At 50.7% G+C, this 13,219-nt stretch overlaps 1 protein-coding gene across 2 annotated transcripts in view; it reads right to left on the bottom strand.

Moving 5' to 3' along the window:
* Window positions 1–3,799: 3,799 nt before the first annotated feature.
* The window catches only part of Bicd2 (BICD cargo adaptor 2), a 47,624-nt gene continuing 38,204 nt past the window's right edge, over window positions 3,800–13,219 (bottom strand). The window contains exons 4-8 of one of the 2 annotated variants that reach the window (XM_046457715.2): window positions 12,351–12,809; window positions 10,594–11,634; window positions 9,883–10,034; window positions 7,689–7,899; window positions 3,800–5,911 (exon numbers count right to left, since the gene is read on the bottom strand). In XM_046457715.2, the coding sequence (XP_046313671.1) occupies window positions 5,906–5,911; window positions 7,689–7,899; window positions 9,883–10,034; window positions 10,594–11,634; window positions 12,351–12,809 (1,869 nt within the window). In that variant the 3' untranslated portion in view covers window positions 3,800–5,905. Of the gene's footprint in view, window positions 7,900–9,882; window positions 10,035–10,593; window positions 11,635–12,350; window positions 12,810–13,219 lie in introns of both variants that reach the window. The other variant, XM_046457714.2, reaches the window with a different exon arrangement.

Here is a 13,219-nt window from a genome sequence, read left to right as displayed (position 1 = left end):
TCATGTATCCCCCTGGTCTTTAGATTCTGGTGCAGTGGTTTGCCCTATGACTCACTCCTCTGATGGATCTTAGAATGTTCACCTTTTTCCTTGTTGTTGGGAAAGAATGCTGACTTCTGATCTCCTTACGTAACCACATCAGAAACTGGAATTCCTGTGGGAAGACTTCTGATTACTGATTGAATCTCTTGTTTGTCACAGGTCTATTGTTTATTCCTTGGACAAACTAGCTAAAGGTTTGCGAATGTATCTTTTCAAGGAATCAATTCTTGGTTTGTTGATTTTTCTCTCTTGATTTTCAATTTCATTATCCTCAGTCTAACCTTTACTAACTAGGTTCTTTCCCTTTGCTGTATTGGGATTAAGTGATCTTTGATGTTTAATTGGCATTATAATCTTCGCATCCCTGGTTTTTCTGTAAAATCAGTCTTAACATCCCCTTTTTTCTGATCTTAGTAATTTAGTCCTCCTTTTTCTATCCCCCCCACACCCCGCCGCCCCGCAGGAGAGAGAGAGGGGGTGTGGTCTTGGTAACCTAATCGTTTGCCATTTTTGTTCACCATTTTCTAAAAAAAAGTTTGGTTTTGTGGAGGTTTCCCCCATTCTTTGTGCTATTGAAGTCCACTTTACTGTTTTCTTCCGACTGCTTGTTTCCTGCCTAGTTTGTTCCTACTTTTCCAGTTTCTTAAGCTAGGATGCTAGGTTATTAATTCCAGCTCTCTCTTCCTAGGAAGTATGGTAGGCTGCGGTTTGGCTCATGGTAGAGGGCTTGCCTGGTATACACAAGGCCTGGGTTCCATCCCCAGCACTGCAAATAAATAATATAGAGTACATGCCCAGGGAAATGTATTGTTTTATTTCCACATGCTTTTGAATTTTCCAAATTTATTCTTATTTCCAATTTTATTTCATTTCCATTGGAGAATATAATCCATACAATTTAATCTTCCTAAGTTAATCAAGTCTCTTGTTGTATTTAACATGTTCTGTCCTGGAAAATGTCACATGTACATTGATGTGGGTAGTGCTGTTGGGTGAAGTGTTCTTTAGAAATCCCTTGGGTTTAGCTGGTTTACAGTCCTGTTTAGACATTCTTCTTTTCTGATCTGTCCTGTGGTTTTATTTAATATTGAAAGTAGAGTATAAAATTTTTAACCATTTATTTCTCCCTTCAATTCTGGCAGTATTTACTTCAAGTATTTCAGGGTATGTTTGGTGCATGTACATTGTTTTATATATACACACACACACACACACACACACACAGTTGTTATATCTTTTATAGTTAGTGAACTTACCATAGATTGTCCTTAGTTTTTCATAACAAATTTCTGTCTTCAATTCTATTTGGTCTGATATTAGAATAGACATTCTTGTACCCTTTTGGTTACTGTTTTCATGAAATATCATTTTCCATACTTTTACTTTTGTGGGGTACCAGGGATTGAATCCAAGGGCGCTTAACCACTAAGCCACACCCAGAGCCCATTTTTTGTTTTGTTTTGAGACAGCGTCTAAGTTGCTTAGGGCTTTGCTAAGTTTCTGAGGTTGGCTTTGAACTTGTGATCCTCCTGCCTCAGCCTCTGAGCTGTTGGGATTACAGACATGAGCCACTAGGCTCAACCCATACTTACTTGTGTCTTTGAATATAAAGAGGGCACCTCCAAGTCTAGCTGGATCCTGATATGTAGCAGTTTGATAGGTAACTCTATAAAAGTTCCAGTTCAGAAATAGGCAAAAATGATCTGCACTGACAAAATCAGGGAACTCCCCAGGGGGAGGAATAGGTGCAGAGAGCACAAGGGCTTCTAGGGCTTCTAGTCTGGATGCTGACTGCAGGCTGTTGGGTATGGTGGTGAATGCCTATAAAAAAGCAGCTTAGGAGGCCCAAGCAGGGGGGACATGAGTTCAAAGCCAGCCTTAGCAACTTATTGAGATCCTGTCTCAAAATAAAATATAAAAAGGGCTGGAGATGGGGTATGTGGCTCAGTAGTTAAGCACCCCTGGGTTCGGTCCCCAGTAGCAAAAAAAAAACAACAACAACAACAACAAAAACCAGTCCACTAGTAAACACTATTGTTTGCAGATTCGTGTATGTGTGCAGCCCTTCACAGAAACCTTAATTCTTGGTTCCTTTCCTGAGGGTGAGACTAACAAAAGGAAAATTCCTATTGCTCTTTCCTCCCACGTCCCAGGCTTCCTGCATGGGGGGTGGGGGGGCTTTTCTATGGTGAGGTGTTGCCTCTTCTTGCTTTCTAGGAAGAGGTGCTCCATGTGGGGAGACCCTTCACCCCAGGAATTGTGTTTAAGAAGACTTTTGGGAAAATGAGGTGAACTAGTAACTTCAACAATTAACACGAAGCCCCTTCTGGCTCCATTGTATGGACATGACTGAAAGGTGAGCCTATGCAGAAGCAAACCCAAGGTGGGATATCTGTCCTGGGAGGCTCTGTGAGCAGGAGGCAGCCTAAGGCCTCGTGAGGCCTGGCAGGCAGACGCCCTGTTAATTTGTGTGCTGAAGATAAAACATTCCACAAAAAGCACTCCTGGGGGGCTCAAGGAGCCTCAGAACTGCTGGCCACACTGCTGTACTCACTGCACACAAACACGAACTCCTTGTTAGGATGTGTGTACTCCCCTGGATGCCAATTACACCTTGAAAAACAGATGATTTAAAATTAGATTCTTCAAAGGACAAAGGCCCAGCTCCAAGGCCTGGTGTCAAAGGCCCTGGTGATGATAATGGTATCAGCCTGAACCCATATTACCAACAAGTGTCCACCGAACACCTGCTGCATGCCAGATATCAAGGGCTTGATGACACATCAGTTACCTCACAGAAAGGAATCACGGCTAAGCAGGCAGCCTCTGGAATGGACTGTTCCCCTCCTCAGCCCTAGGACGCCACCACTGAGGCTGTCACTCCTCCCCTACAATGGGAGACCCAGAATGGGGGAAGCAGGCTCAGTGTCCACATGCTTGTGTAAATCAAATGCCCCAAGGAGCGAAAGTAGCCAGACGGCAGCAGGTGGCACACACAGGTGGGGGCTGAGGGTGCAGGCCAACCCCCTGGAAAGGTGACTGCCCACTGGGCGCTGGTGCCTCAGGCCTCCCTCCTCTTTAAGGTCTTCCTCCAGATCAGCTGAGGGGTCTGTTCAAACTTTTCCTGGGCCCACTGGAACAACAGTCTCTTCTGTTCAACCAGAAAGAATAGTTCACTGAAAACAGGTCATGGCACTGCTACTAAAGAGGGGTCCTAGAGGGAGACGAGGCCTGGGATAATCCTCTGCAGAGTGAGGTTCTCAAGAGGAAACCACAGCGTACCCTAGTATCTGCATTCCCTGTAGCTAGGACACTGTTCCCTTTTCCCACACCCATGGCAATCATTCCAGTGCTCCCAGTTTACCTTTGAACATTCCCCCAGTTAAACAGGCTCTGTGTTGTTAAACAGGTAACCCTTGTTGCCTGAATCTATTCACTCCTGGTCCAGAGAGCCGGCCGGGCTTCCACATTATCCAACCACTGCTTCCACATGCAGGCTACTCGAAGTTATCATCTGTACAAATACAGTATATCCTGGTGGCCTCGGCTGGATATTTTCAGTGCCGACTGGACCCTGGGGGATGTGCCTGACTGTCTCCTCCCCACACCCCTGAGAGGATGGACCCCCATGTTTTTTCCAGTTCCCAGAACCAGGGTCACCCGATAGGCTGGCGGGCTTTGAGGTGCTGACCTTACTGTGTGCTGCTGGAACCAGTCACTCAGAACAGGGGTCAAAGCAACCACAGACGGCGAGCGATGTGCTTCATCTTTTTATTATTCTTTATTTATTGGTCCTACCAACGTGACTCTTTACCCAGGCCCGCGGTTCCTATGCATGCTGGCTTTGTAGACATTTGTGTCACATGTCTGTGTCCAGAGAGTTTCAATTAATTTCTCCTTCCTATTCCTTTTCCATGCTCTGCCTCATTTTCTCAGAAATTGAAGGCATTTGCTTATTATTATTTGTTTGTTTGGGTCTGTGTAAAGGTTCCTTGGCAGGAAGACATGCATATGACTTTAAAATAAAGACCAACATTCTGACACTAAGGTAATGCACAGAAAAAATACAGTACTTAGACATCATTGCAAATAAATACCCCATACAGATGAAGTTATCTCAAATGTAACAATATTTCTTATGAATCAACACTGTAACAGAAGGTAAAAATAGGAGTCCCAACAACTAGGAATAAGAAATGCTCATTCCAGGAAACAGAATTCTTTGATTCTTGCAATTTATATTATTACAATTTGTCCCTTTTTTTGGAGGATGGAGGACAGCTTCTCTTCCTCCAATAGTACCAATCTGACCACACCCGTGAACCTCACTCAGCAAACAGAACAGGATGCAGACCTGGTTTGCTAAGGAGCTTTAATGAGTTCTGTTTCCTGAAATTAACAGTGATTAGTTACACCAAGCAAGAGAAGATATAATGTCTTGTTTTCACATTTGCAAAGAATACTATGGTTAACCCTCGTCCCCCACTCACGTGCCGACTACGCCGGCTCTCTCAACGCCCTCAGCTCTTCACAAACGTGGTGTTCGTACAGCTTGCTTAGCTTGTCCCATAAAGTCCATTTGGTTCCCAAAACACACTCAAGGTTTTGTGGTTTTGTTTTCTAAGCCCCTGAATTTGCAAGTAAAGAATCACTGACTAACAGAATTTTGTACAATCACTGTTTTCTCTCCCTCAATGAAGATGCCCAGGTACAGGTGTGAGGTGAGTGCCGCTCCCACCTGTTGGTCCACACTGGCCTTCAGCATTCCCAATTAGCTCTTCACTGCACATTGTAGAGAATCAACTTCGCTGGGACACCTCCCTTAACTGATGAAGGCACTACTGGCAATGATTACTAACAAAAAGGCGTTGAAATAGAACACCCAAAAAATCGACAACTGTAGAATTTTCTAAGTGTACCACAATTTGGCACAACAACCAGAGTAACAAAACAATTCCAATTTGGAATTTCACTGGTACAGTTGTATAAAATTCTGTTAATCAGTCATGCTTCACAATGTCCTAAAACCCAGACAACTCTGGAATTTGTAGGTAATACTACTCATTCAATAATTTATCTTTTTTTTTCAAGTGCCTATTACTGTTTTAACCAGAGCAAAGGTCAAGTTTTCTTCTTGTTACATTGAACTATTCCTAAGAATAATAATAATACAATATGAAAAACCCCAGAATCGAAATACCCTGGATTTCTTAATGAACATGGCATTTAAAATCTGTAATTTCAAACATGAGCCGTAACGCCGTAAAACCTAAAAGGCTGAACCACAGCGTGGATACACGAGCTGAGCTCCTTGCTGGGTTGAAGCCTCCTTTCCAGTCTAGAGCTACACACTACGGAGCACACAGCTCTGTCTCGTGCTGACACCAGATCAACACGCCAGGAGCTAAGACGGACAGCTACAGGACCACGACCACAGACCACGGCATCTGAGACTGTCTACGCGAGGAATCAAGGAAGCAAGTATAATATCAAAATATCAAAAGTGCACAGGTTGATCGGATAAAAAAGGAACGTGTATACTAAGGAGGCCCACGGTGGGCGTTCCCGTGAGCTCCGAGAAGCCTGCGGGGGCTGTGGAAGCAGGTTCTTCGGCCAAGCAGAGGACTTTTCAGGCAGTAGCTCGCAGCATTCTCAATATTAAAGCTTTTTTTTTTTTTTTTTTTTTTTACTCCCATTAAAACCTCGGAGAATGCTATTTTGAAAAGAATTGCAGTGGCATAGCCAAAACGTTTCTAAGTGGACTTTTAGGTTGCCCTTCCTTCCTCTGCATGGCCATGGGAGGGGAGGGGAAGGGGCTGCGGTGTAACAGGGCCGGGTAGCCACGTCCTCCCCAGCAGCTACTCTACAGCTGAAAATGGGAGAAAACAAGAAAGAGTTAGAAATTGGTCACCTGTTGCTTCCTGTTCACTCGACAACTAAAACTCTGATCGTGCTGGGCATGTGCGAGCCCGTTAGTTGGCGAGGGAGACCTGCGTGTGTGTTAGGGGGACCGGTGGCTCCGAGTGCCCGCAAAGCCCATTACAAGTACAAGAGAAGCTGCGTGCTGGCCTGGCGAGGAGACAGCAAGGAAGAAGGTGGGTAGGCATGCGGGCAGCCATCCCCAGGATGGTCATGCAGGGGACACATGGCTTGTTCTGCACCCCAGCTGTTCTGCACTGTGTGGTGTCCAGAATCCAGAGGAGACCGAGCCACCTTCGGCACCAAAGAGAAGAGCGGGTGGTGGGCAGACGGCTATTGAGGACAACATGGCCTCGCACCAGGCAACGCTAGTCCCCTTCCCTTAGGGAAGCAGCAATTGGGAGCAGACAGTAGCCTCAGGTCCAGCTGCCCCCGAAAGGGATCAGGAGAAAAATACTGAGAAGAGTTCTGCTTCAGAACGTGTGAACTCAGATGCCTGATGCCACAGCTCTGGCGTGGACAGAGCCTCCCCATATAAGAAAGCCCTTGGCTAGCTTTCCTCTGTCACCACCCCCAAATTGCACTAAATAGAGAACCACACACCTCCTACCTGCCAGCCAGGGAACCAGCCCCGGGACCATGCAAAGCTCTCCCAGAACAAGGCTGGGCTCTGCTACACCTGTATCCTGCAGTTCAGCCGAGCCCGCTGGCAGCTCAGACTTCAGGCTGCAGTTCTCAAAGCCCTGTTTCTTCAGGTCGGAAACTCCTTGGGAGGAAGGCCTGAAAATGGGCAGCCTGGGTTATCCAAATACAACAGGACAGGCGTCACACGGAGGACCAAGAACTGGCCAGGCACTTGGAACACTTTTCTTATTAAAAAAGGAAACCCTAGGCCTTGGGCCCTGTCAATTGGGACCTCACAGGGCCACCAGACCAGCATGTAAATCTCAGAAACCAGGGCTGCTGAGCTTTGCTCTCCTGTGCTACCCACAGTCGGCTGTGTCTGAGACGTGAGTCTTGTCTGCAGAATGCAGGAGCTCAGGGCCACTCTTCTCTTGGTCTGGGGATGAAATTCTGTACTTTTGTCCTGAATGTGATTTGCAGTGAGATCCTGCAAAAGACTACAACATAACTCTTTCCTTAAAACTATGCCAACCACAGAGCCATCCCGAGGCTGGATGCCAGAACCTTCTACAACTGCTTTCAGGTGCTGACATTAGACACATGCGAGGAACATGCAAGTTTCAATTCAGGTTCTGCCCCTCTGAGGGTCCCAAGGGAGCAGGACCGGGACTCTTTCCATTGCGTTTTCCCGATAGTGCCTGGGGCCCCGGAAGACACTTCTTGCACTTGTCTTCAGTAATGGAGCACAGCTCCACCCCCACCTCTGGGATCCCACCAAGACAACAGCTGACACCAGGAGCTCCTGAGGGGGCTGAGAAGGAAGAAGCGACAGAAAGCTCACAGGAGCATCCTGGTGACAGATGTGCCCCATGCTGCTGCTCGGCTAGAATCCTGCCCTCTGTGCATTAGTCACGTTAAGACCGGCCTAGCACCGCTGTCCCGCTGCTGCTGGGTTAGTTGAGGTGAAGCAGACGTTAGCTGCAGCGTGCGGCGCCCCCACAGCCCTAATCACAGTAAATGCTGTGCTTCTCACTGCAGAACACCTGGTTGGAGAGCCCAGTGCCCTCAGCCCTGTCACTGGCACAGGCACAGGTGTGACTTACGCTCGGGGTGACTGGCTTGGCTTTGGGGGTGGCCTTGGAACGGCCCCGTCGGGTCTGCTCGTGGTCCAACTCGAGCAGCTCCAGCCGTTGGGTCAGCGCTAGCTTCTGCTGGATGGCCATGCGCAGCAGGGAGTTAAGTGTCTTCTTCTCATCCTCCGCGGCGGCCAGTTGCCGCTGCATCTCATCCAACTGTGTGATATACTCGTCACATCTATGGGGACCAAGAGCACAGCTAAAGGGCCAGGCAGGGGAGGGCTGTCCCTCACGGGGCCGCTGAGTTGGGGCGGGAGCTGAGGGACGAGACAAGTTCTGATTTCTTCTAGCAAGGGCAGGAGTCCCGACTAGGGTCAGAGGGGTGCTCGATCCCAGGCAGCATAGCCCTGTAAAGTTGGTTTAAATTTTGTCCTGCCTTTTTGGGGCAGGGGAAAGGGCTATTTTGCCATTTGTTTAAAAGACATTCCTATAAGAAGGTTATGACCCTGAGCAATTTGGCTCTTCTGACTTTAAGGCCACAAGGTGGTTCAGGTACCCAAGACATCACTGGCTCTCAGGGTCTGAGAATAAAGCCAAGGCAGGACTGGGTTTGTTCCCACAGTAAGCACACTGCTGGTACTTGGCAAGTCCGTGCTGAACAACACCCAGGGCCAGGGAAAGGAACATGTGGATTCTGTACACAACACCATCCCGGTACCTGGGCCTCCACCTACTGTGACACGTTGGCCCCACCCAGGTGCAGGCTGGGGAGGAAAGAGAAACACCTACTCTATTCTGTTCCTGGCATCCCTCTCCCATGAGGGCCTGGGGGAAGTGCTGAGACATCAGGCAGGTTAAGCCTCAGGGCTACAGGATGGTGGGGGACATGCCATGCACTGAGCATAGCCCCTCCATGCCCGTCCCACATCCCTGCCCTCTGGGTGCCTACTTACTGTGAACCACCCTCTGCCAGCACCCTCTCAGTAACATACCTGCACTGCCTTACTCACAGGTTTAGAACTCTGGGTCCATCTGAAGTCAGGTCTCTATTTATATTTATGGTGGTACTGAGGATGGAACCCAGGGCCTTGTGCATGCAAGGCAAGCACATTACCAACTGAGCTACAGCCCCAGCCTTTGAAGTCAGGTCTTTAAATAAAACAAGTTTAAAAGACTAGGGTCCACATGCCATATGCCAAGGAGTCATTTGACCCTTCCCCAAGAACTTTCCTACATCCCAGGAAGAAAAGAAACTTCTAGAGAAACCCTGGAACTCTCCTCATCCCTGTCTACCCTGGCAGGGCCTCCCCATGGAAGTCTGAGAAACTGGGAGTGACTGGCCTGGGATACAAGAAGCAGTTTCTGGCCCAGCTCCCATCCTGTCAACCCTCAGCGTCTCCACTTTCTTATCCACCATAGGAAATGGCTGGGTTGACCAGGTTCTGAGGGGTTGGAGGGTGGAGATATCCCCCACAATGCCATCCCAACACCTACCAGCAGGTGGTGCTGTCTGCCTTTGAATGGTAAAAGGCAGGCGACCTGTTTTCCATTCTTGGGATCTGATCTCCCCCAGCCTGGGAGGGGTGTAAACACACAGTGGCCTTCAGACTATCTCAGGACCCTCATAATAGGCAGGGTGGGGGATCTACAAACTTGAACTCTTTGTTATGAGCCTTACAACCTAATTCAGGACTTATCATCCACTGGACCTGAGTTAGCACTTGTAACTCTTGGATCCCGTTTATCCACAAAGCTCATTCCACTTGGTCCCTTTGCTCCTGAGCTTCCTTATACTCACAGCAAAACTAATTGAATCTGCCAGGTTTTTACTAATAGCAAAATTAGAAAGAGCCTACAGAACTGGGCTGCTGGGGCCAGGCCAGGCAGCGACAAGAATGGGAAGGACTGCACACCCTCAATGAACGTCAGCACGTGGTGCCTGCCAGGCATGTTCCCACCTGGGCACCTGCCCACGAGACGCTTGGGAAGCTGAGGCACAGACAGCTGGGGACCTTGATGCTGCAGGTCCTTGTATCTCCTCACTCCTCCTTCTCACCAACTTGAGCCATATGCCAGGGATGGACTGGGGCAGTCCTCCCCAAACCCTGAGTTGCACTGGCCCCTGAAGAAGCTGGACACGAGCCCTGCCAGGCCAGCAGGGCTGTGGGCCTCAGGCAGGGAGAGGCTGAAAAAAAGGAAGGGTTGTGGGTACTGCAGTTACCTGGTGGCGAACATGGCACGCAGCGAGGAGAAAGTGGCTGCGTCTTCCTTGAGGGCCTTGAGCTCGTTACGTAGCTTCATCATGGTCTCGGTCACCATGGCCTTCTCATTCTCATACTTGCTCTTCAGGTTGGCAAGGGCCACTTCAGCCGTCTAAGGGACAGACAGGTGCAGGGCGAGTAGGTGAAGGGTGTGAGGCCGTCCTGGAGATGCTTTAGGTTCACAGGGGCACCCTGGGTCTCAGGTGTGCTGCACCCACAAAGAACATTACCTGGGAGACACCTCCCTCCATGGACCCCTGGGGACAGGCTCCAGCAGCCATGCCTCATTTCAGTTTTCCTCACTGAGTTCCACTCACTATCCTCACCAGTATAGGAAGACTGTGCACCCCGCAATCTGCCTTGGGGATCCCACAAAGTCCACATGGCTCTCTCCAGGGCAATCACGCTGGGTCCTCACATTTTACTTCCACCTCAGAGCTGGTGGAAGGCGCTCGGCGGCAGTTTTTTACTAGCCAAGCTGCTCTGGTTGAAGGGACCCTCAAGTGTGCCCGCCCATTCCACCCTCTAGCTGGGAGCCATTGGCAGGCAGAAGGCAGGAGCCTACACTGACACAGAGTCAGTCCTATCTTGTGGGAAGCCCAAGAGGCCCTGCAGCAGGAGGAGGTTGGAGACCAGGGTAAGAAGCGTCCACCAGGCCAGTCCCATCTCACCTGCTTGTTAGCCTTGAGCACAGTGCGCAGCGTGGTGATCTGTTCCCTCTTGGTGCTGAGCAGCGACTTCAGCTTGAGGATCTCCTCCATGAGCGCCTCCTTGTCCTTGTCCACAGCAGGGCCCAGCTCCTGAGAGGCAATGCGCTGCCGGGACAGCTCTGTTGTGCGGTCCACGGCAGCCTGCAGGTGCTTGATCTGGTCGCGGATGATAGCAATCAGGTTGTAGATGTTCATGGGCTCCCGGCGGGGATCACTCAGGGGTGACGGCAGTGAAGAGCTGGGTGAGGGGCTGCTGTCCCCAGCTGCACTATCTGCTCGGCCCACCTCTGTGGCCAGCAGCCCCTTGGGCAGGAGGATGGGTGAGCGGCGCCCGCGGCCCTCGGGGCTGGTGCGGCCAGGGCTGGTGCGGCCGGCCCCGCCCTGGCCCTCGCGGTAGTAGTCCAGCATGACACGGTTGGGGGTCTCGTTGTTGCACATGCACACGTGGTGGTAGAGATTGGCCAGCTCCTCACTGAAGGTGACCAGCTCATCCTGGGCCACGCTCAGGCTGCCCTGCGTCTCGCCAGCCACATCGCTCACCTTCTTCAGCTCCTTCTCCAGCCGGGCCAGTAGCTCCCGATCCTGGCGGCTGGCCTTCTCCAGCAGGGAGACCTTCTCGGTGAGTGCCTGGCCCTCAGCCTCATAGCGGCCTTTCTCCTCTGCGTGTTGGACCTCAGCAGCTTCGTGTGTGTTACGCAATGCCTTGAGCTGCTCACGGAGCTCACCAGCCTCGGCCACAGCCACATGGTACTTGCAGGCCAGGATCTCGGGCCCATTGATGTCTACTTCATAGTAGTCACCATCCTCGTGGCTATCGCGGTCCTTCTCATTGTCCAGGGCTGTCTGCCGCTCCTTGCTGGCCTGCAGGCGCCGCAGGGCGCTCACATTCTCTGTGAGGCGGCTCACCTTCTCATGCTGCTCGGATAGGGCTCCCCGAGCTTGCTCCAGCTGCTTCTGCGTGTCCTGCAGTGTGGCCAGTAGGCCCACCTTCTCCCGCTCCATCTACAAAGGCACAACAGCAGGCGAGCCTGTGAGAGGACTTCCAGGGTGGCCCAGCAATACATCCTGGTCTGTGCCAGGATGGGCCTGGGGGTTCCCTGACCAGGCCTTCAGCAACATGCAGGGTGCAAAGTGGACAGAATTTGCAGTAGATCCTCAGAATGCTCCCATCCCCAGCAATGGTGGTCATCCCTGAGGGCTCCCTCCACCCCTGCTGAAGGAGAGTAAGCTCAGAATGCAGAGCAACAAGTTGGCAGAACAGGTTGACGGGGACTCTCGCTGCCCTAGCTCTCTGCTCTGAATGACAGGGGCTCTGCCAACTGTCCTGCCCCACTCTGTGGAAGGCACCTGATTATTTGCTGCATCAAGAGCAATCTCCCAGGAGATGAGCCCACACATGGCCCTGTTGTCACTGTGGCCTGTGGTCTTTTGGAGTGAGGGGACATGTAATACCAGCCAGCATTATGCACTTCACGGGGACACTATGTGGGTACTGAGGAACAATATGAGCAAAAGGTGTCAAACCTCACCTAATAATCAGGAGCCTCCTTCTTTGGGACTCCACTTCGTTCTACTGGAGTTTCAGTCATGCTAGTGACACCATTTAAAATCAGTGGGAGTAAGTTAACATTAGTGAGGTGCCAGGAGAGCCCAGCTGCGGTGGTGCGTGCAGATCTGCCAGCCCTGGGTGGGGGTGGAGGGGGGGGCTGCCTGCTCACCTGCACCAGCTGCTGCTTCAGCTTCTGGATCTCAGAGATGTGGAGCTCGCTGAGCAGGTCAGAGACGAGGCTGGGGGAGGGGGGTGCCAGCCCATCCTTCCTGGGTGTGGACGTCTTATTGTCCAGTGATGGCTTAGCCAGGCCACCGTGCTCAAAGCCATTGACTAGGGCCTCGGCATCATTGTTGGGCTCGGCAGCAGTGTCATCACTGAACTTGAGGCCATCCAGGGAGACCTGCAGGTGGCTGGTGTAGAAGGAGTCGTTGATGCTCATGTAGTGCGACAGCTCCTTGCGCAGACTATTCTTCTGCTCCCGCTCCGTCTTCAGTGTCTCTAGAGCCTCCTCCAGCTGCCGTTCTGAAATCTCCTTGAGCCGGATGGCGTCTTCTAGCTGGCTGTTCAGGTACTCAGTCTCCTCCTCTAGGCGCTTGATCTCATGCTTGAGGCCCTCAAACTCCACCTGAGAAAGAGCATTAATACTCCCCGTCAAGGTGACTCGGAGGCCCTGCTTAGGTCTGACGGATCAGTAGAATGTACCACAAAATGTGAGGTGACCCTCATGGTGAAGCACCATCCTGCAGAGGAGGCAGAGGCCAATGCCATTTACTCCATCAAGGGATGTAGATGCCAAGAGCATTCCAGGGCATGGGACGCACATGCACAGAAACACCCAGCCCACTAGCAGGAACCATGAGGGTGGACAACACCAACACCAGACACGGGCAGCCTGCGCTGCTATGGCCCTGAGAACACGCATCTATGCTGCCAAATTTCTACAAGGTTTCTTAAAAATATCACCAAGTGTGTTGATTAAAATTCTACAAAATTGGAGCTAAGGTTGTGGCTCAGTGGTAGAGCGCTCGCCTAGCA

Source organism: Marmota monax, unplaced genomic scaffold, assembly GCF_021218885.2.
Source record: "Marmota monax isolate L192 unplaced genomic scaffold, Marmota_monax_Labrador192_F-V1.1 WCK01_AAM20220418_F8-fsc00231, whole genome shotgun sequence".
Lineage (NCBI taxonomy): Eukaryota > Metazoa > Chordata > Mammalia > Rodentia > Sciuridae > Marmota > Marmota monax.
Note: the sequence above shows the minus strand (reverse complement) of the source record. Positions and strands in the feature narration are given on the sequence as shown.